General features: G+C 33.1%; 2 protein-coding genes across 3 annotated transcripts in view; both read right to left on the reverse strand.

Moving 5' to 3' along the window:
• LOC131842977 (leishmanolysin-like peptidase) overlaps positions 1-7,351 on the reverse strand; it is a 98,639-nt gene extending 91,288 nt beyond the window's left edge. For both annotated transcript variants that reach the window (XM_059191571.1, XM_059191570.1), the window contains exon 1: positions 7,106-7,351. In XM_059191571.1, the coding sequence (XP_059047554.1) occupies positions 7,106-7,249 (144 nt within the window). In that variant the 5' untranslated portion in view covers positions 7,250-7,351. The remainder of the gene's footprint in view (positions 1-7,105) is intronic.
• Positions 7,352-11,256: 3,905 nt separating this feature from the next.
• LOC131842999 (ferrochelatase, mitochondrial) lies at positions 11,257-22,347 on the reverse strand. The gene is made up of 11 exons (XM_059191595.1): positions 22,294-22,347; positions 21,935-22,019; positions 20,797-20,924; positions 19,934-20,099; positions 19,052-19,169; positions 18,654-18,755; positions 17,004-17,169; positions 13,492-13,647; positions 12,638-12,754; positions 12,021-12,148; positions 11,257-11,333 (listed from the first exon to the last, which is right to left on the reverse strand). The coding sequence occupies exons 2-11, from the start codon at positions 21,954-21,956 to the stop codon at positions 11,264-11,266; spliced, it is 1,173 nt and encodes a 390-aa protein (XP_059047578.1). The 5' UTR covers positions 21,957-22,019; positions 22,294-22,347; the 3' UTR covers positions 11,257-11,263.
• Between the last annotated feature and the right edge of the window lie 216 nt (positions 22,348-22,563).

Raw genomic sequence — 22,563 nt, forward strand, 5'->3', positions numbered from 1 at the left:
ATTTCATAACAGCTCTATTACAAAAATATACCTATATTTTTTATTCTACGACGTTGGCAAACTAGTAAAATTATGCATGGGAAAAAGAGGCCGTGATAGCGTGCTGGCGACCACAATGAATGTAACATACAATGTATCCGTACTAATCTTATATATAAAATTCTCGTGTCACAGTTTTCGTTCTCATACTCCTCCGAAACGGCTTGACCGATTCCCATGAAATTTTGTGAGCGTATTGAGTAGGTCTGAGAATCGGGCAACATCTATTTTTCATCCCCCTAAATGTTAGGGGTAGTCCACCCCTAATGTTTTTTATTTTAAGGCAAAACAACGTTTGCCGTGACAGCTAGTATTATATATGTTTATCTGTCTGATTGTTCAATTTTCACGACTAAACGGTTGAACAGAGTTTAATACTATTTTTTAAGGAAATGATAATAGAATGGTACACCACTGAATAATGATAAGATGAACATGAGGGCAGGTCAGTTAGCCCATCGTGACAAATTCGCTAGAAATTTATCACGTTTGTTATTTCATCTGAAGTGCTATCAGCAGTCAAGGGCGCTTCAATATATTTCCATAATTTATGTCTTACAAGGATTTCATGTACCCATGTGTCGTCAGGGAGTGAACCTGACATGGTACATTGTTAGCAATGTTTATTTAAAATAACAGTTGTTCAAAAGAGCAACACACAAGTTTCTTGCTCATCATGCGATGAGTTTGCGTTCCGAATGAATGCTAGAATAAAAATTATAACTATTCAATGTATTATATGAATAACGAATATATTTATTTCTATTATAAGTCCATCTAACTAACAATGTCCTTCCCCATAATGCATGAGTCACATGATAACATCATGTCCGTAGTACCGTTCATATTATAAGCGAAGGTTACCACTTACCAGCAAGTGGATCGTCAGTTTGACATTCAACTAGCAAACAAAAATGTTTTTCTATAAGAATTTAAGCAGACAACGCCGCAATACGTAACATAACCATGTATAAAAAGTAAACAAGTGATACGCAATTCTGACCACTTTGAATATACGGCAATTGGTATGTGACTTTAATTATGCATTTCGCGTCTCGCTTCATTAACTGGGACAGAAATGGTAACTTGGGGGACGGGTGGAGGTGGATTGTTAGTAATAAACGAAAGGTAAAATATTTAGAAAAAAAAATTACCATCGTACCGCTCACTATCGACAGGGATTTCATCTCCACACGCTACAACCTATGTGGTCTCGGACAGTGCGGTTTTAGAGGAGCTTCCTCCCGCGTACACTTAGATTGTGGAATGAACTACCTGCCGAGGTTTTCTCACGAGACTACAGCATGGGGTTTTTTCAACAAGGGTATATTGACGTTTCTTAAGGGTCGGTAACGCTCACGTGACACCCCTGGTGTCTCAGGCGTCCATAAGCTACGGTAACCGTTTACCATCAGATGGACTGTATGCTTTTTGTCACCATCGTAGTATAAAAAAAAATGTGGACCTCCAAACAGTTTCTACGCTGGTGAATGTACCAATGGAGGATAATAAGATGAACATGAGATCAAGGCAGTTAGCACATCGTAACAAATTTCACAAATACAGTCCAACTTAATCTTAATATAATATTATAAATGCGAAAGTCTGTATGGATGTTTGTTACTATTTAACGCAAAAAATACTGAACGGATTTTGATGAAACTTTTCAGTAATATAGCTTATGCATCAGAATAACACATAGACTATATTTTTTTATTGAAATTTAACATGAGTGAAACCGCTTGCACGTATAGTGTTATATATGACGAGCTCGGTGGTCTAGCACTTTACTTCCGGGTTCGATTCCTAGCACGGTGCAAACATTTGTATTCGTGTGTATGATTGTTCATATCGGTCTGGGTGTTTTATATGTATATGTATATACCTATGTATTTACAAAAAATGTACTTATATCAATTCTTTAGTTCCCACAACACAAGCTCTGCTTATGGACATGTAATGCGTAGGAATGAAGATAATATTTTAAGGGAGGTGTTACATATGAATTTGAATGGTTATAAGGGCAGAGGACGGCCGAAAAAGAGATGGATGGACTGTGTGAAAGATGATATGGTAAGAAAGGGAGTAAATAACGAGATGACTGCGAACAGGGATGAATGGAAGAGAAAAACATATTACGACGACCACAAATAAATAGGACAATGAAGAAGCAGATGATGATGATAAATACAAGCTCTGCTTTGCGTAAGATTGTCCAGGGTTGTTATTATTATTATATTACTAGCTGTACCCGCGATTTCGTTAGCGTGTATTTTTTTTTTTAATAAAAGATTTTTTAAAATAAAAGTAGTCTAAGTTATTCTTTATTACATCAGCTACCTGCCAATAAAAGTCTCGTCAAAATCGGTCCAGCCATTTCAGAGATTAGCCGGAACAAACAGACAGACAGACAGACAAAAATTGTATTAAATGTTATTTTGGTGTATGTACCGTATTAATATTCAGTAAAAAACGGTTATTTCAATATTACAAACAGACACTCCAATTTTATATATATGTATAGATTATCAATCCTCCTTCCTGGTGTATTTGCCACGAGATCTAAATGACCTGACCTGACCTCATGCTTGCTTGTATGTCATATCACCCTCAACTGGTGCCCCAGCATCAACCATTAGCGTGGGCAGGTGTACCATTCCATTATCGTACATTCCAACATTATCTTTATATTCTTTGCATATAATAAAATCCTAAGAGGCGATAAATGTCTAGCTGTAACAGTCTCACGCAAAAACGAATGTAGAAATTATGATTAAGATTTCTAAGAATACATGAGTTATTAATATATTGTGTGAAAGATGATATGAATAAAAGAAGAGTATGTTTAGATATGACGACTGATAGAGAGCAGTGGAAGAGAATGACATACTGCGCCGACCCCAAATAATGGGATAAAGGCAAGGCAATGATGACATGGGTTATTAATATAGGCTAAAGAAAGCTGAGGAAGGCTTATTCATATTGTGAATATTACTCAATATAGAATAGAATAGAAAATCATTTGTTCAAATATTCTTAATTTAAGTTTTTAAATTCCTTAATTTAACTTTTGAATAGTCATAACATTTTTTTTTATTATGAGTAGCTTTTCATTTCCAACCGAGCATACCGCTCGTTCGGAAAGCTGTCTCATCACAAGAAGAACGAGCAAGAAACTTGAGTGTTGCTCTTTTAAATAATCCTTGTAAATTTACATTTACAAGTGGAAACGTGTGAATACAAACTACCAAACAGCACTAATTTTTTGGGTCGAATATAAATATGCCACACCTATTTATTGTTAGAATTATGTTATTAATATCATAAACGCGTAAGTTTGCTTGCTGTGCCCGTAGTTTATGTAAGGATATAATTTCATTGAATTTTGGAAAATATCATTTACTGTATATTATGACTTGCCAGACATCTAAGGAAGTTTTTTTACACTGGTCAACAAACGAAATAAAAATATATAAATAACTAGCTGTCCCGGCAAACGTTGTTTTGCCTTAAAATAAAAAAAAAATTAGGGGTGGACTACCGCTAACATTTAGGGCGATGAAAAATAGATTTTGGCCGATTCTCAGACCTACTCAATACGCTCACAAAATTTCATGAGAATCGGTCAAGCCGTTTCAGAGGAGTATGGGAACGAAAACTGTAACACGAGAATTTTATATATAAGATTATCTATGCTCAAAGTTGCAGCTGTGTAAAATTTATAGCCTATGTGTAATTCTGATGCTATGTTATTGTAATATTTTATTAAAATCCATTCAGTAGATTTTGTGTAAAACAGTAACAAACATGTATCCATACCATCCATAGTCAAAAACTATCTTATTAATATTATATAAGATATATAATAAGGCTCAAAAGTCTTGTTGCCAGAACATAAATAAAAAAAAAGTAAATGAATGCAAATGTTTGGCTTTTAATGTATGCAATTCGCGGTCGTGCCTCATTTACTCTGCTTCGAATGGCTACCAGTCTTGCATCACAAAGAACATAATATACAAATCTATGTAAAAAATGTTTTCCTTACGGAGACACAAAATATTTGTTTTATGAATATTTGTAAGATTATTAATTGGCATAGGACACTTTAATATGACAAGTAACATGTAAAATTACATCGTTAATCTTCCTAAAAGAAATAAATAAATATTGTTTTTTCAACACAGCATTTCAGCATAGATTCATTTTAAAAAAATGTTGTTTTATATACCTCTTTATTTATGTTTTCAACACATATATCAGAATAGATATTTTTTAAAGGTTTTGCCCAAGCCAATTTTCCAATTAAAAAAGAAAACATTTTTTGCGTATCTGTTATTTTTTAGAAACAATACAATTTGTTGCATTTTTCTTCCTTGTGAAAGATCAAAATAGTTGTTATACGAATCTTATAGATGACTAGCTGTGCCCGCGATTTCGTCCGCGTGGAATTTAAGTTTATTTTTCTAAAATAAAAATAGTTAGGCTATTTTCATTTTAGAAAAATAAACTTAAATTCGTGTTGATAAATCACTACGTCAGTGACCTTTGAGTTATATATATTTAGATGTACAATCTTTTACGAACAAATTATTCTTTATATAGTGCAATGTACAAGGGCGAGATTATCTCTAAAAAGAGATTTCTTCCAGCAAACCTAGAAATAGTTAACAATTATTATTATTATTAAGTTGTTCCATAGACTCAATTGTCATAAGAGCTGTGTCGACTCTTACAGAACGTATTATTCATTGCTCTGTGTCTTTAATTTATGCATGGCGCGGTCGTGCCTCATTTACTCTGCTTCTAGTGGTAACCAGTCTTGCATCATAAAACAAAATAATTGTTGTATTACTCTGTGTAACATTTTTTTCAGACCGCCATATTTGCAAGAATTTATTTACATAGACAATCAAATTAAAATATCTTTATTCATGTAGGTCTATTACAGACTATTATGATATGTCAAATCTACCGTCAGTTCGGAATGATTTCGAGTAATGAAGAACTGAGAAGAAACTCAGCTCTTGTTCTTTTCAAATAAGCTTTTACAGGTTTACAAAACAAAAATAGATATTTATTTTTAAATTCAAATTAGACTCATTTTGAAGATTTGGCCGCGCGCGAACACGCCTCAATAAAAAATTAAATTTGTTTTTGCAAAACTGTTTTTTTTGATACTCTACGAGTTGTTAAACAGATTTAATTAATTCATTATTAAATTTAATTTTTACATATACTAAGTACATATTTTTTAATACATAAAACATACCTAAACAGTGGAAACAGGATATTGTTAGTAATGTGGACTGTTGACCCGATTGTTAGCAATGTACCATGTCAGTTTGACCTCCATGGTTCCTTCATATTATATTATTTCGTACTTCGTTATAGAAACCATCGTGGTAAATTCCAGATGAATTGTCCACGATGGGTCTGATCTGACTTCAGGCTTCATGCTCCTTCACTGGTCGATTTGGCCGTGAAAATATAACCAGATAGACAGACAGTACAGTTTCAGCTTTATAATATTAGTATGAATATTTAAACAAGTGCTCAATTGAGGAGTCAGTACCTACTGTCTATGTAAACAAGTTAGTTACCATTTGAAACTGCGTAAATGAGGGACGAACGCAGAATGCATAAATTAAAGGCACAGAGTAATTAACAATATGGTCTAAAAGAGTTGGTACATCCCTTTTGACATTTTTTTAATGGAATGATGCACCCGCCTACGCTAACGGTTTACGCTGACGGCACCAGTGGAGGATGACAAGATGTACATGAGGTCAGATTAGTTAGCCCGTGACAAATTCACCAGGAATTTATCAGGATGGTTTCCAAGAGGAACCGCGAGGGGGTTAATCTGACATGGTACATGGTAATGGTAATGGGGTCAATAGTACCGTGTCAGGTCGACCTCCACGCGGTTCCCCCTGGTAACCATCGTGTTTACTACCTGACATCATGCCCCGCCAGCGTAAGCCGTTAGCGCAGGCGGGTGCACCATTCCATTATTATCCACAAAAAAAAAATAGGGTCAACAGTCCACATTACTAACAATTCCCTTCACCCCATTTCATATTATTTCTTTATAAAACCTATCATTAAAGTTTCTTAAGTGGACAGCTCAATTTTTTATTCTGTAGTGCTGTTTCTGACGGTTACTGTTTACCATCGGGTGTGCTATCAGCCTATTTGCCGTTCAAAATAAATCAAAAAATCTGCTTACTATCCTTAAATATACATACAACTACTATGCCCGCGACTTCGCGTATGTAGAATAGTGACTTTGGATAACATTTTTAATTATTTAGCCTACTTATAAAAACCAAGAAAAGTTTCATCGTTCTGTCTTCAAACATGACGAATTTCACAAACTTTCATCCACATATTTTATTACCCCTTTAGGAAATTTCTTTTTACAAACTTTGAATATCATCATATCAGCCATAATATTAATCATCAGCCCTAAAAATAAGTTACAATTTCTAGATTTAAAAAGACGATACTTCCATACAACCTTTCATCTCCCCTTTGAAGCCTTTACAACCCTTTTTTCGCATTAAAAAGTATATAATCTATGTCATTTCTCTGGATCTAGACTATCTGTGTACCAAATTTAGCTACTAACTAGTAGCGATTTACATTAACAAAATACACCCACAAAACTAGTAAAATGAATTAAATAGGTAACCAATTTTATGTACAATGAATATAATTTCTGTGAGAACCGTCCATTGCATATTAGTCTTAATCAGATAAAATTGCATCGGACGTTTTAGCATGCTTTCTTTTTCTACTGGTTTCTTACTGCGTGAGGTTACTGTACTTCCAAGTTACAACATAGTCAACAAGAAAATGATAGAATTTAAATTTAATTACGTACGTATATACCATATCATTTTAAATAAATTATTTCGATAAATATTACCGTATTATATATAAAATAAAAATGTTATGTTACTTTAAATTTAAGACATAACCTCAAAGTCATATGTAAATTATTTTTTTTAATTTCTAATAAAGCAAAGAGCATAAATACGTTTCGGTTTATGTCAAAACTTACTTGGTCTTCTTTTGGGTGTTCATGAGTACAATGAACGTGTTGATGTTCGCTTATCACCGTATTGCAAATAACATTTACAATCAATAATAACAACACTAATAAACCAAACACAGGCACAGAACAAGCAATCTTTATTTTAGACATGGTGCGTAGGAATTCGGAGTTTTTTCACTGAATAAATAAACAATGTTTGTTTACATTTTAAAAATGAATCACTGCGATATGACGTCTAAACTACTATCATTTCGCGACGAGACTAAATTATATATATATACATAGCTAGAACAGTTGTTCGATGAATGGACATCGATCTGAAGTTAGCCCCAGCGTTACGTTCATATTTCTATTTCATTCTAACCTATACGGCGTAATGCTTCATGAGGGAGACAAAAAGGTCCGGTGTGTAGAATGCATCCATAGATTTGACAGATAAGGTACCTATATATAATAAATGCAACGATGCAACTAACCATAGACATTTATTATTTATATTTCCCATAGATGTAGCGATTTCGTTTATGAACATATATGAAGGTATGCGTATAATCTGAGCACAAAATTCTTTTTAATTTTTATTTCTTTCTTATTACGGTTTGAAGTTTTAGAGGTTAGATCAGCTGTTCAGATATGAAACGTCAGATAGATATGAAAAGTGGATTTTTTTTATAAAAGGATCTAACGGGTTAAGAATACGCATATGTAAACTGCACTCGCGTCTGATGTTGAGTTCTTACCTTGTTTTTATTGTTGTTCATCTAAAATAGCTAGACACTTAATCTCACAGCCCAAACCCCTATAGTGAGGGAATAATGAGGGTGACACCCCTTGACGAAAAATTTCTTTTTCTAAGTACCTATTCAAGATATCTTCATGAAATAGAAACCATATATGACTATAAATAAACTAATTATAATGAATTTCTTTATAAATTTTTGCAATATTAAAAACTGTAAAAAACGAGAATTATTTTATGGGGTGGTTTTTTATACCAACCCCAAAAATGACAAATAAATACAACTAGGCAAGTTTCGTAGGTACATTTTCCCAGAGGAATAACTCGTGAGAAAAATAAGTAACTTATTGAGAGATAACTACAATTAACTTATTAGTAGCACGGTGTCAGTGGTCTGACGGTTTAACGCACCGCCTTACGTCCGGTGGTCGCAGGTTCGATTCCTACCCCTTTGCAAACATTTATATTGGTGGTATAAAAGTATAACTGTTGGTTTAGGTGTTTTAGATATTAATATGTATATAGGTGGTTTATTTTATGCATGATAATGAATGGTGCACCCGCCTGCGCTAACGGTATACGCTGGCGGAGCCCCAATGGAGGATGACGAGTATGAGGCCAGGACAGCTAGCCCATCATGTCAAATTCAGCAGAAATTTAACATGATTTCCAGAGGAAACCGCGTGGAGGTCAACCTGACATGGTACATTGCTAGCAATGGGATTATTAATCCACATTATCAAAAAGCTTATTCCCAAATTTTTTTAAAAGAAGATTGTGCAAATACTTGCGTGTGCGTGTTGCTCTCTTAAATAATTATTTATTATTTATAACTTTACAAAGCGTAACTCGGTGGTATCTATGCAAACTAGGTCATAATGTGACAATAAATATTATATATTTAGCACGCATACAAACACACGGACATACTGACCACGTTTATGTAATGTTACGTGTGTCGCATAAGTATTGTGTGAAAGTGGTCAAACAAGATACGTGTGCTCTATGAGTTGTAGTAGTCGAGCGACTCACAGGCTACTAATTGTGGCCGACAGCGACACTTTATCGGTGTATATTTATTTATATGTGTAGGAATAATGTTGTTTTATTAATGTGGATTTAGATGTAATAATATTGTTATTTTAATATATATATATAATGCGAGAGGACTAAAACAATTAAATAAAAATAAGAATTGTAGAATTACTTATCGTTTGTGTTTTATTAAGTTTCCAAATGCTCAAAAAGTGACTGATTTATTAATAAGTTAATTAATTATAGTGATAAGGAATATCGAGATCTTTAACTTAATAATATGATGATATTATGCTATTATTTAAAATTGACAACTGTCTGTTTGATTGATTTAAAATACCACATTACATGCAATAAAATTACATTTCGTATCATTTATAAGATAACTGATAATAACATATGTAATTTCTTTTATTCAAAACTATGGTCAAATGTCTATTTCCTCATTTAGTTATGGCGAGTTAGGAAGAATTTGTTTATAATTACTGTACATAAAACAGATATATAAGTCAAAATTATTAATACCATTTATGCACTTTGAAAGTACTTTGACATTAAGATTTTTTATGAACCTTAAAAGAGATTTTTATGAACCCCATAATGTAGTCTCTAGAGCTTCAATTTAAGAGATGCAATAATGTTTACTACACACATATATATATTAATGCAAGAGTATATATAGTACGGAAGAGATTGCTTGAGCGATAAGACCGCCTTTTGTACACAGTACATTAAAATCTGTTTAGTATAATTCTCGTATTAGGTACCTACATGATTGGTGCAATAAAGAGATAAATAAATAATAAATAAGCGATAAATAAATAGATACTTAGTATTAGTTGCTCGTCTGTATCTCCGAGATCATCAAAGTCAATAGATCATTACTGTGCACACATTGCCACTTGTCTGGTATGAAAGTTGTTTCCACATCTTTTACCCGATTGTGTCGCAACTAAAGGTAAAATGTTAGATTAGATATTTCGAACGACTGATATCTAGTCAAGTACATGTCCAGGGCCGTAAAACTACTTAATAAAAAAAAGTCATCATCATCTGCTTCTTCCTTATTCCATTTATTTGTGGTCGACGTAATATGTTTTTCTCTTCCATTCATCCCTGTTCGCAGTCATCGCGTTATTTACTTCCTTTCTTACCATATCATCTTTCACACAGTCCATCCATCTCTTTTTCGGCCGTCCTCTGCCCCTATAACCATCCACATTCATATGTAACACCTTTCTTAAAATATCCTCATTCCTACGCATTTCACTAATAAAAAAAAGTACATGTATGTATTATAAAATAAGATTGTTGGTAAGGTAATGAATTTACATCGACATATTATTTTTCTTACATTTTTTATGTAGATAGATAAATGTTTTATTAACATCTTCAGCACACAACACAAAATAAAGATACAATTTATAATAAAAATAGTAGGTATACACTAACAATAACAATAAATAGACAACTGTATGACAAATATGTCACATATAGCGTGCATATTACCACAGATAAGATAATTTTACTGAATTCGGCGTGCTAGAGCAGTGCCAAAAGGCGGTAATTCAGTGCGATTTATTGATTTTCAGCTATAAATTACAGTAGGCACGAATAAAGCTTTGATATAGTAGAAGTATGTAATATTATGTTATCTGTGGTAGAAGAGAGTTTTGTTTACGATAAGGCGCAAAAATTGAGCAAAAAACACCGATACCGTATCGGCTTTACCATTGCTGGAAGGTGAACTGCATTAAACAGATTATTTTTTTATAATAAGGTTTCAATACCGTAGAATCTACCATTGCTGGAAGGTGATTCCACATTGTGGTTGTGCGTGGCTAAAGTTTCTAGAAAACCGCATTGTGGAGGACCGCCATTCATCCAGATAATCAGAATGATATTTCAGATCCACGCGGGTTATTTCCAAGAAGAGATGTATTAGGTGTTACTATCTTTACATAGTATAAAACAAAGTCGCTGTCGCTGTCTGTCCGTCCCTATGTATGTTTAAATATTTATGGAGGTCATGACCCCCCTGGATCGGCCGTTGCCCATAACCCTCAATAAAAAAAAAATAGGAACAGTAAAATCTTACTACATTTTCCTGGCTACTTAGTACATATAAAAAACTTAATAATATTATAAACGAGAAAGATTGTAAAGTATGTTTGTTACTCTTTCACGCAAAAACTACTGAACAGATTTTGATGAAACTTTACAGTAACATAGCTTATCTAACATATAAGCTATATTACTGTATTATAGGCTAATTGGCTATGTTTTCATTGAAATTTAACGCAGATGAAACCGCGGGTACAGCTAGTATCTCTATAATGAAACAAATTGATAATGTAGTATAAATATATTTATTTGTAACATAATAATAACTAAATTCCAATAAGCTTCTTAAAGAAACTCTTAGATGAGAGACACCTTTGGCTCACGCAGTGCGGGCACCTGGAATAACACACAGAATTTAATAGTAGAAAATCAGCGCTGCAGTGACACGCTGCGGCACCAGCTGAGTGGAGGCTCTTTCAGCTCATAGCAAAATATTAGTTTTTAAGTTTTCTATATTTTTACTCTGTAGCATGATGCTGAATAAATGATTATTATTATTATTGTTTATGCATATATTTTATATGTATATATCTCCCTTTTATGGGGTGTTATTTTTATTATTATACATAGGATAGGATAGGATTATTATTATACATACCAGTACCAATACAAACATGAAATTATTAATTTCATCAAAAGAAACATTCATTATAACCAATGGTCGATTCGATCATAATTAATTTAAAATTTAAGTAAGACAACAATAAACAATAATAATAATCTTAGGAAATTAATCTTAGTAAAGATTGTGTTATGGGTACTAGATAACTGATGCAAATACATAGATTTTATTTTGTAAATACATACATATTATACATAGAAAACACCCTACCGGATACAAATAATCATATCATAGTCATGAATATAAATATTTGCACCGTGCGAGGAATCGAACCCGCGACCATCACCATAAAGCGGTGTGCTAAACCGCTAGACCACCGAGGCCGTCATAATCAAATAATAATAAATAAGGCATCTATATAGTAGATATTCTTTTATTATTTTATCATAGACATTTCTTACCTGGTGAGGAACTGGTTGCTCAGCCTGGGACCGTTCTTCAAATGGTTCGCCACCACGTCTGCCAGCGCCGCTATGAATACAGGATGGTCGTTAGGGGTCGCCACCCGTTCTATTTGCTGTACACCGGCCTGTAAGGTAGATAAAAAGGTTTCTTTTAATATGTGCCTACACTTGTATTTCTGTCAACATTCGACTCTTCTAGTAGTACCTCTCCGAATAACATAGATTTAAGCTCAGTGTAAAATCAGTCCACGTTACGACTCCGCGTCGAATGTACGCCTTATTAATTGAAATTCAAAATATCTTTATTCATGTAATCCAGTACAGACTCTTATTATATATCAGATCTACTGTCAGTTCGGAATGATTTCGAGATGAGAAGAACTAACAAGAAACTCAGCTCGTATTCTTTTCAAATAAATGTTGTACATATTTACAATAATACAGATTCAGTTTTTAATTCAAACTTGGGAGAATAGTGACTACCAGCATTTGCTATAGCAATTTTGTCAAAGGCTAGTCTAATCAGTGTTCGTAACCCGAATAGACCAGTAGCCTACAAGCAGCACCCGTTCCCGAGTATGACGGATGAGCCAGTCATCATTCAATATACTAACCTCTTTAGCGAGTTCGTCACAGTATTCGATATCCAGTTCATGCAAAGTCTCTATGTGTTCATTCACAAACGCTATAGGCACCAGGATGAGATGCTTGCGCCCCTGTTTTGCATACGCCTGAAAAAAAAAGTCTAATTATTTACTAGCGCCACCTCCCGGCTTCGCACGGATGTATTACAGATCTTTGAATTTCTTGGTTTGTTCTATTAACACGCATGTACTATACATATAAACCTTCCTCTTGAATCACTCTATCTACAATTGTTTCTACCAGTTGTTTAGTAACCACAACACAAGCTCTGCTTACACACTGCTAAATATATATTTTATTAACAATTTTTCATAGCATTGAAAAATATATATACAACGCTAAGTTTTTAACCTTCTACCAACACGAAACTTCTTCTACCAACAAGAAAAACACGAAAACTATGTCACTATATTCGTAACATATTAAATATAGTGAGATAGTTTTCGTGTTTTTTTTACAAAGCTTCTAGTCTCTATAAACCTAATCGTGCTGGTAGTTTTAAACTTATTTTGTATTAAAATACAGTAATTGAGGAATATATTTAATATGTTACGAATATAGTGACATAGTTTCGTCTTTTTCTACAATGTCAATCAACAGCTAGATGAATAATAAATATGACGTTGGTCTATAAAAAGTATCTGTTATACCATTACTCCCTCCCAATGGAAAACAAAGCTTCTAGTCTCTATAAACCTAATCGTGCTGGTAGTTTGAACGACGTTGCAAACGACGTGGCACTTGCAGCTGCGGTGTTGTGGTAGTGGCAGTGGCGCCACGTGATGTCGACGGAAAAGTTGCATGCTCATCTTGTAACACTTACCTTGATTGCCTCATCAGTGTACGGCTGCAGCCACGGCAGCGGTCCCACCTTGGACTGCCAGACCAGCCTGTACGAGTTGGGCACTTGCAGACTGCTCATTGTGGCGGCAACGGTCGCCGCCACTTCATGCGGGTATGTATCTCCCCGTGACACTGCCTTAAAGGTATTATACTAATATTATTAACGAGAAAGTTTGTAAGTATGAATGGATATGTGTATGGATGTTTGTTACTCAATCACGCAAAAACTACTGAAGGGATTTTGATTAAGTTTTACAGTAATATAGCTTATACATTAGAATATATATAGACATAGACTATAATATTTCAGCTAGTATATATATAAAATTCTCGTGTTACAATAATAGTTACCATACTCCTCCGAAACGGCATGATTTTTATGAAACCCCTAACTGATAAGGTTTGTCCACCCCTAACATTTTTATTTTATTTATTTTAATTTTTTTTTATAGAAAAACATACAACACAAAATAATATATACCATTAACCCCTATTTTTAATAGCGATTTTAATTTATATGGCGTTTATAAAATAACGTTTGCGGGATCAGCAAAATATAATATATATATATATATAGCAGCTTACGTTCTTAAATTTTAAGGGTGAACCCTTAACATTTAGGGGTATGAAAAATAGGTAGTAGCCGATTCTCAGACCTGCTGAATATGGATACAAATCAGTCAACTCGTTTCGGAGGAGTATGGTAACCAACATTATGAAACGAGATTTATATATACAAGACTAGCTGTACCCGCGACTTCGTCCGCGTAAATAATGAAAAAATATTTAACTCAATTAACACAATATAAGTCAAATAAATAAGTTTCATCGTTTTAGCTTCAAAAATGATAAAAAGTAAAAATAAATATTTAATCAATAGGCTAAAAATAAATTTCAAGCTTCTAGCTTTAAACATGACGATACATCTATATGACCTTGGATCTACCCTTTCAATCCTCTTGCAACCCTTTTTCACATTAAAAAGTAACCTATGTCCTTTCTCAGGATCTAGTCTATCTATGTCTGTTTCAAATTTTAATTTAAATCGGTTCAGTATTTTTGGCGTGTAAGCGAGACAAACAGACAAAGTTACTTTCATATTTATAATATCAGTAAGGTATTTAATAAACAAACCCTAAAAAGACAAAGAAAAAAGTTTAATCGTTCTAGCTTCCACAACCACACAAACAGCAAATTTCCACAATAACTTTCATTCTCTATTTTATTTTACTACCCCCCCTCCCCCTAAGAGTAAAAATTTTACAAACATTGAATATCATATTTATTGATATTTAAACAACAGCCTAAAAATGAGTCTCAAACTTCTAGTTTTAAAAAATGACGATTCTTCCATACAGCGTACCATTGCAACCCCCTTACAATCCTTTTTTCACATTCAAAAGTACCCTATATTCTTTGTCCGGGTGTAAACTAACTGTGTACCAAATTTCATTTAAATTTTTATTTTGTTTTGGAGCGTAAGACTGACAGAAAGACAAACAGAGTTACTTTCACAGTTATAACATTAGTGGGGTATTTAAAAATCTACCCCAAAAGAACCAATGAAAATAGTTTCATCGTTCTAGTTTCAAAAATTACGAATTTACATAATAACTATCATCCCCTATTTTATTTTACCCCCTTAAGGGTATTTTTTTACAAACAATGAATGTCATATTTATTTATATTTAATCCACCGCCTCAAAAATAAGTTTCAAGCTTCTAGCTTCAAAAATGACGATTTTACATAAAAACTTGCATCCCCTATTTTATTTTACCCCCTTAAGAGTATTTTTTTTACAAACAATGAATGTCATATGTATTTATATTTAATCAACAGTCTCAACAATAAGATTCAAGCTTCTAGCTTCAAAAATGACGTGTTTACATAAAAACTTGCATCCCCTATTTTATTTTACCCCCTTAAGGGTATTTTTTTTTACAAACAATGAATGTCATATGTATTTATATTTAATCAACAGTCTCAACAATAAGATTCAAACTTCTAGCTTCAAAAATGACGTGTTTACATAAAAACTTGTATCCCCTATTTTATTTTACCCCCTTAAGGGTAATTTTTTTACAAACGATGAATGTCATATTTATTTATATTTAATCAACAGTCTCAACAATAAGTTTGACGTTAAAAATGACGATTCTTCCATACAATCTTTCATCCCCCCTTTTAACCCCTTACAACCCTTTTTTCGCAATAAAAAGTAGCCTATGTCCGTTCTCAGGGTCTAGACTATCTGTATACCAAATTTCATTCAAATCGGTTCAGTAGTTTTGGCGTGAAAGCGAGACAGACAGACAGAGTTACTTTCACATTTATAATATTAGTTTTTGTCGCAGCACAAAAATATATTTTTATCATTTCAGTACAAATAATAATTTTACAGTATTAATCTACAAACCAACATTTTGTTTCTTACAATCAGCTAAATAATTTAAATAGTTAAATAATATATTGCATAATGAAAAGGTAATTTATTTTATAAAAAAGAAAGTTAGTTTTTATTTTAGTGAAAAATAAGAAAATTTTTCTATTTTGATACAACAACCATATATTTATTAATACCTATACTTTATTAATTTTGTGTTAATGCTTTTTAAATAAACACCCACACATTATTTCTGTATAACCTACAAAAAATGGGTAAATAATTTAATTTCGGATAGTGCTGTGGCACTGCAAAGAATGTTGTGGTGTGCCACAACATTCTTTAAAAAATGTAAATAATAAAATGTGAAGAAATTGTGATTGTTATTAAGTTTTTTTTTTTTAATTTTGTCAGAACAGGGAAACAACATTAAAATTTGACATTTATTATTATTTAACATTGGACATTGACTTTAATTTTTGTAGTTTATATTGTAAAACTTTAAGTTGGGCTAAACTGGGCTTGTATCCAGAGCCGTAAAACAAATTAATAAAAAAAATCGCCAAATTTGTCTCGCAATCGGCCAATTTCAGGTTTAAAGAAAAAACACATACACACGATATACGATTTTATCATAAAAAAGTGTCAAAAACAATATTTTCACTAAACGTCAACGTCATGTTTCCGGCAAGATCTTTCGTTTTACATTATGTTATCTGTGGTTTTGTTCCCTGATGGATACTTTATTGGCGCAAACGCACGCGATGTGTTGATTGGTTGTTAGCTAGTGAAATGAAAAGATGGCGAATGGCGCAAACGTACGCGATGTGTTGATTGGCTGTACGCTAGTGAAATGAAAAGATGACGAATAAAGATTCAACCGCATAAAGATAACCTTGTATTTCCATTTTGAACCCCTTACAACCCTTTTTACGCATTAAAAAGTAGCCTATGTCCTTCCTCTGCGTCTAGACTATCTGCGTACTAAATTTCATTTAAATCGGTTCAGTAGTTTTGGCGTGAAAGCGAGACAGACAGACAGACAGACAGACAGAGTTACTTTCGCATTTATAATATTAGTAAGGATGATATGGTACATACAACATACCTTCAAAGGCAGGCTATGAGCTGTGAACAGTATCACCACGTCATTCCTTATTGTACTATCAAACGCTTGTAGCTTCTCCTTGATCCGTTCAGCGAATACCTTCGCCAGTAGAGGATGTGTGGGCCACCGTTCTATCATGCTGAATTTTATACCACTTGGCACCTCTCTGAAATACATTTTGTTTAATTAATTATAATTGGCAACATTAATAATAATTTACATTTAAAGCTAAAAAGGACTTGTATCCAGAGCCGTAAAATATTAAATAAAAAAAATCCATTTAAATTTGTATGATGGCAACTCTCTCTCTCTTCCGAACGCCATCGTTGAACTAACATCGTATCTTACTGTAAATAATTCTAAATATAAGTTAATTGGTTATACACGGGCCGATCTTTTATTTATATCGCCCTCGACACTTCTGCCACGAAGCCTACCCAAGCAGACGACACGAACGACGATAAGGAGGAAACCCACAGTCCACAACTCCAACACACAGGATGAGTCCAAATATCAGGCTACACATGTTTCTGGTAATAATTTTACAATTGTTTTAATTAGTGTATTTGAACGCCTGTCACTGAAATATTGATAACTCCAACGCTGTCAAAACTGCATCTTAAAAGCACCAATCTACATCACCAACTTTGAACTTCAAAACTGTGCCAACATCGCCACAATTTGGGAGAACAAGCACCAAATATAAGACACGCCTTGCTACTATCATGAACGAACTGGCTCAAATTTTAAAGAAAGAAAGAAAGAAAGAAATCAATTATTTGTTTTAATTGGAAGTGTATTTGGAATGGCGAAGCTGCCTGCGTTAACAGTGTATGCTTGCTGGGCACCAATTGAGGACATTTCATGGCGCTATCTAGACCCAAGCCAGACAGAGCATGTGTTAAGAGTACTAAACAATACTAATAACTTGTGGTCGCCTAATGGTCGAAATTCGACCATTATTAATATAACATGCAGCAAGACCATAGACAAATAACATTATAGACAAACAATATTAATCTATTCTCAATTTGACCACAGAATTTAACAATAAACAAAAGAGTATGCTTGTTTGTGTCAAATACATCTGAGTATAATATTGTTTTTATTGATTTAATGTATTTTTAAAGCATAATTTAAAAAAATATTAGCTGTTTTAAATTTGACGCAGTCATTATTTATACGTATAATTAAAATCACGAGATCTTACCACGTTTTGTATTCATTTGTTGAGTTCCCGATATTTCGGCAGTGTTTCAACCACCATGATCACGGGTAAACTCATGTTTGTCAGTGTATATAAATGTGGTAAGATGCCGTGATTTTTACTAATTATACGTAAAAATATTAGCATTCAGCATATCGTATATAAACTATAAGTGTGCCTTTCAAACTCCTCCGTCTGCACCATTTCGTAAAACGTAAAACTGTGTACAAAGTTTTTGTTTTATGACGTATATAGTAATAAACATATTTATTTTCTTTCTTCTTCTTTACATATTATAAAACAAAGTCACCGCCGCCATCTGTTCGTTTATATCTTTTAAATTACGCAACGGATTTTAATGCAGTTTTCAGCAATAGATAGAGTGATTTGTAATGTATGCGTGCGAAGCTGTGATGGGTCGCTCATGTAATAAATACACATACCTATTCCTGTAGAAGTCTGCTATTGCATTCAAACTGGAGCCAGTTGTAGCGCAGCTGTATTGAGGATACTGAGAGAAGATCACCGCCCTCTCCACACCGTCGCTGTGAATTGAAAACATAATAGACCAGTGTTCCCAACGTGGGGCCCACGCCCCTCAGGGGGACTATTCGAAAATGGACTCTATTATCTTGTTATATAGAATGTAAATTTCAATTTTTCATTATTGTCTGTTGTACATGCACTGTGGAACATTCCCGTATTATAATTCATCACCATCTATATTCTTTCTGATAGTCCTATCCATTTCTATCCACATTCATGCAGTAACAAAAATCTTTTTGAGGAAGGAAAGAGAGAGTCTTTCCTTCTATGTTCATGTAGTTACAAAAAAAGTTACCGTTCAATTTCCTGGAAGGCATCTTCAGTAAATGGAGGAACATATCGAAACGCGACGTAATGCTTATGTGGTGCCGTTTCAGGTAACATCTGGTCTAGAGCTTCCGTCAGCATTCTACCTGAAGACAAGCATCAGACTTAATCAAATCAAATCAAATAAATAATATTTATTTGGCTTCTGTCTATGTATAGTATTGTATAGGCTGATAATTGTACTCACTCTGAGTATTAGTCCATTTCAGTATGGGCGAAAATATACTAATTAAAACATATAATTGTAAAAGTATTACTACAAGTATCTACAGTCTGATAATTGCACTCAGCCTGCGTATATGTATAGCCTGATAATTGGACTCAACCTGTGTATATGTATAGCCTGATAATTGGACTCAACCTGTGTATATGTATAGCCTGATAATTGGACTCAACCTGTGTATATGTATAGCCTGATAATTGGACTCAACCTGTGTATATGTATAGCCTGATAATTGTACTCAACCTGTGTATATGTATAGCCTGATAATTGGACTCAACCTGTGTATATGTATAGCCTGATAATTGGACTCAACCTGTGTATATGTATAGCCTGATAATTGTACTCAACCTGTGTATATGTATAGCCTGATAATTGGACTCAACCTGTATATATGTATAGCCTGATAATTAGACTCAACCTGTGTATATGTATAGCCTGATAATTAGATCCAACCTGTGTATATGTATAGCCTGATAATTGTACTCAACCTGTGTATATGTATAGCCTGATAATTGGACTCAACCTGTGTATATGTACAGCCTGATAATTGTACTCACCCTGTGTATATGTATAGCCCGATAATTTTACTCATCCTGTGTATATGTATAGCCTGATAATTGTACTCACCCTGTGTATTAGTCCATTTCAATATGGGTGAACCGCCACCAATCTCGCTGTACTTCTTCTTCACCTCCTCGGTCCTGCGCGTGGCGATCCACGGGCCCAGCTTACTCTGCACTGGGAGCTGTATCATGTCGCGGTCTGTCATGATGCGCAGCAGATATTCTCCAACCTGAGGAATTATACATATAATATTAAATAACAATGTAAATAAAACTATGAATCAGATTTAAAGGCAGGGGAGAATCTATCTAAGGGCTTTTTGGGCTGCAGCCCAGAGCGCCGAGGATACAAAGGGGGGCCCTTTGTATCCTCTGAGCCCTGGGCTAATCCGCACTGAAACAATATTTGGAATATAAAAAATATCTAGAATATTAAAAAAACTGCAAACCTGAGCTCAACCCATAAAAGTGTGTCTATCGAAAGGAATGGGAATTTCTGGTCGCTTGTTTTTGGTCAGTGTATTTATTTAATTGAGCAATATAATTAGGTTGGCCCCTAAACAGATTTAGTCCAGGGCCCCACAAAATCACAATCGGCCCCTGTTTAAAGGAGTCCATAATTATAGTTAATATTAAATAAATAATTATACAAATTCAAATTCAAAACCTTTATTAATCGACACAAAATTATATATTCTAACCAAAATATTTAATTAAAAGTTTAAAAGATAAAAGAAATATTAGTTATATATATTATAATTAAAAGTAACATAAACTACTTTTAATTTTGCACATCAGTCTCTGAGTCAACATGTCCTTTAGACACAAAGGCTTCCTCCAGCGTTTTCAATTTGAATTTGAAATAATTGTATAATTATTTCACTAATTTTACAGATTCAGTTGTTAAGAACTTAATACAAAGTCTACCTGATCTGTGGTCTGTGGTCCACCCATGTTTAACATCACAATAGCTGTCTTCGGCTTGGCCAATGTCTTTGACTGTATGCTGTATGCTGCTATACTGACATGAGCAAACTTACAGCTATTCATACGAGCTGGAATTAAACAATTACATTATTTATTTCAATAACAATAATAGCCTTTTTTACTGTTAACTTTTGAGTTCACAGTTTTTTTCAATTATATATAATTGGAAAAAATTGTAAACTTAGATAGATAGATATTATACTAGCTGGGCCTGCATTTTTAATTATTTAGGCTAATTATAAAAAGCCTAAGAAAATTTAAAAATGAGAACAGTTTGACATATTGTATGGAAATTCATCATTTTTGAAACTAGAAGGATGAAATCTTTATTTTCTCCTACTTTATTTTACACCAAGGGTCAAATTTTTACAAACTTTGTTTGTCATGTTTATTTATATTTAATCAAAGCCTAGCCCAAAAATAAGTTTCAAGCTTCTAGCTTCAAAAATGGCAATACTTCCATACAACCTTTCAACACATACAACTCTATTTCATATCAAAAAGTAGCCTATGCCTTTCTCAGAATCTAGACCATGTGTCTAATTTAATTCAAATTGGTTCAGTAGTTTTGGTGTGACAGCAGGACAGACAGACAGATTACAGTTAGACGGAGTTACTTTCACAGTTATAACATTAGTAAGGATTTTGCAGTAATTACATCCCTGTTAGATTTATTTCATAATATTTTCCAAAACAATGTAGTAATACTTGTTATTCTGATATGCCTATAATTTCATTTTTAACATTTTTAATAATAATATATCTATTTTCTATCACATGTGCTCAGTTCAGTCTTCATTTTACAGTTGCTCAGCTATTTGCAGTTAATTTTAAAAATAATGAAAAAGTAATAAAATTTGTTTTTACAGAGTTACATAGACTATACATAAACAAAATATAACTTCACAACAGTTACCCAGAGTGGCTAGTCAGAGGGATTATAAATTGTAATGTAGTAGTAAACAAACTTGAAATACATACATAGGTGCTCTGTTCATTTTTATAAAACTCATCAAGTTAAGTGCACCCAGGCAATGCCAGGATGGTATATATTACAATAAAGTGTTTATATGCTTACCTAATATTGAGATCATTTTCATATTTAATTTAATAATTAGATTACTAAATTATGAAGTTCCAGGATGGCGTAGGAATAAACTGTACTGTGAATAATAATAGTTAAGTATATATGTTATACATAAATTAAAAATATCTGCACAATTAAATAACACAATAATGTTTGTAATTGAATTACTTTAATAACTTAACATATTTGATATATTTTAGTAATAAAATAAATATCAATTGATGTTTATTAAATGTTATGAACATAATAATGAATAGTAATGGGAACAGTTATCAGAACTTTCAGCAAATCAAAGGAAAACACGTAGTGCAGTGGGTACTGACTTAAAATTATAATGTATTTTTATTTACCTTTTATAATTTATAAAATAAAACACTATAAAGAGTCAACATAAATTTTAATAAAGAATTTCTAAAACATAACAGTTAAAATATAATAAATTTATAATGTCATGTAACATGTCAAGTACGTATTCCGAATTTCTGAACTGCGATGAAGCATAGAGTAGATTTTTATAAATTTATTGATGTATGTAAATACCAATGCTTAGTTAAAATAAAGGATTACTGCAGAATATTTTTAGGCAATCTTTTATAATTTTTATTTAGTAATTGTTTGTT

The sequence above is a fragment of the Achroia grisella genome, unplaced genomic scaffold, assembly GCF_030625045.1.
Source record: "Achroia grisella isolate CSIRO2021 unplaced genomic scaffold, CSIRO_AGI_Agris_v1 utg2716, whole genome shotgun sequence".
Taxonomy (NCBI): domain Eukaryota; kingdom Metazoa; phylum Arthropoda; class Insecta; order Lepidoptera; family Pyralidae; genus Achroia; species Achroia grisella.

Excerpts from the sequence above, each read along its gene's own strand:
- LOC131842999 (XM_059191595.1), bottom strand. The coding sequence starts at position 21,956 with ATGAAAATGATCTCAATATTAG. Across the intron at positions 17,170-18,653 it reads GCAGACTTCTACAGGAATAG|AGAGGTGCCAAGTGGTATAA; the intron begins GTATGTGTATTT and ends AATGTATTTCAG. Across the intron at positions 13,648-17,003 it reads CTCATAGCCTGCCTTTGAAG|GCAGTGTCACGGGGAGATAC; the intron begins GTATGTTGTATG and ends AATACCTTTAAG.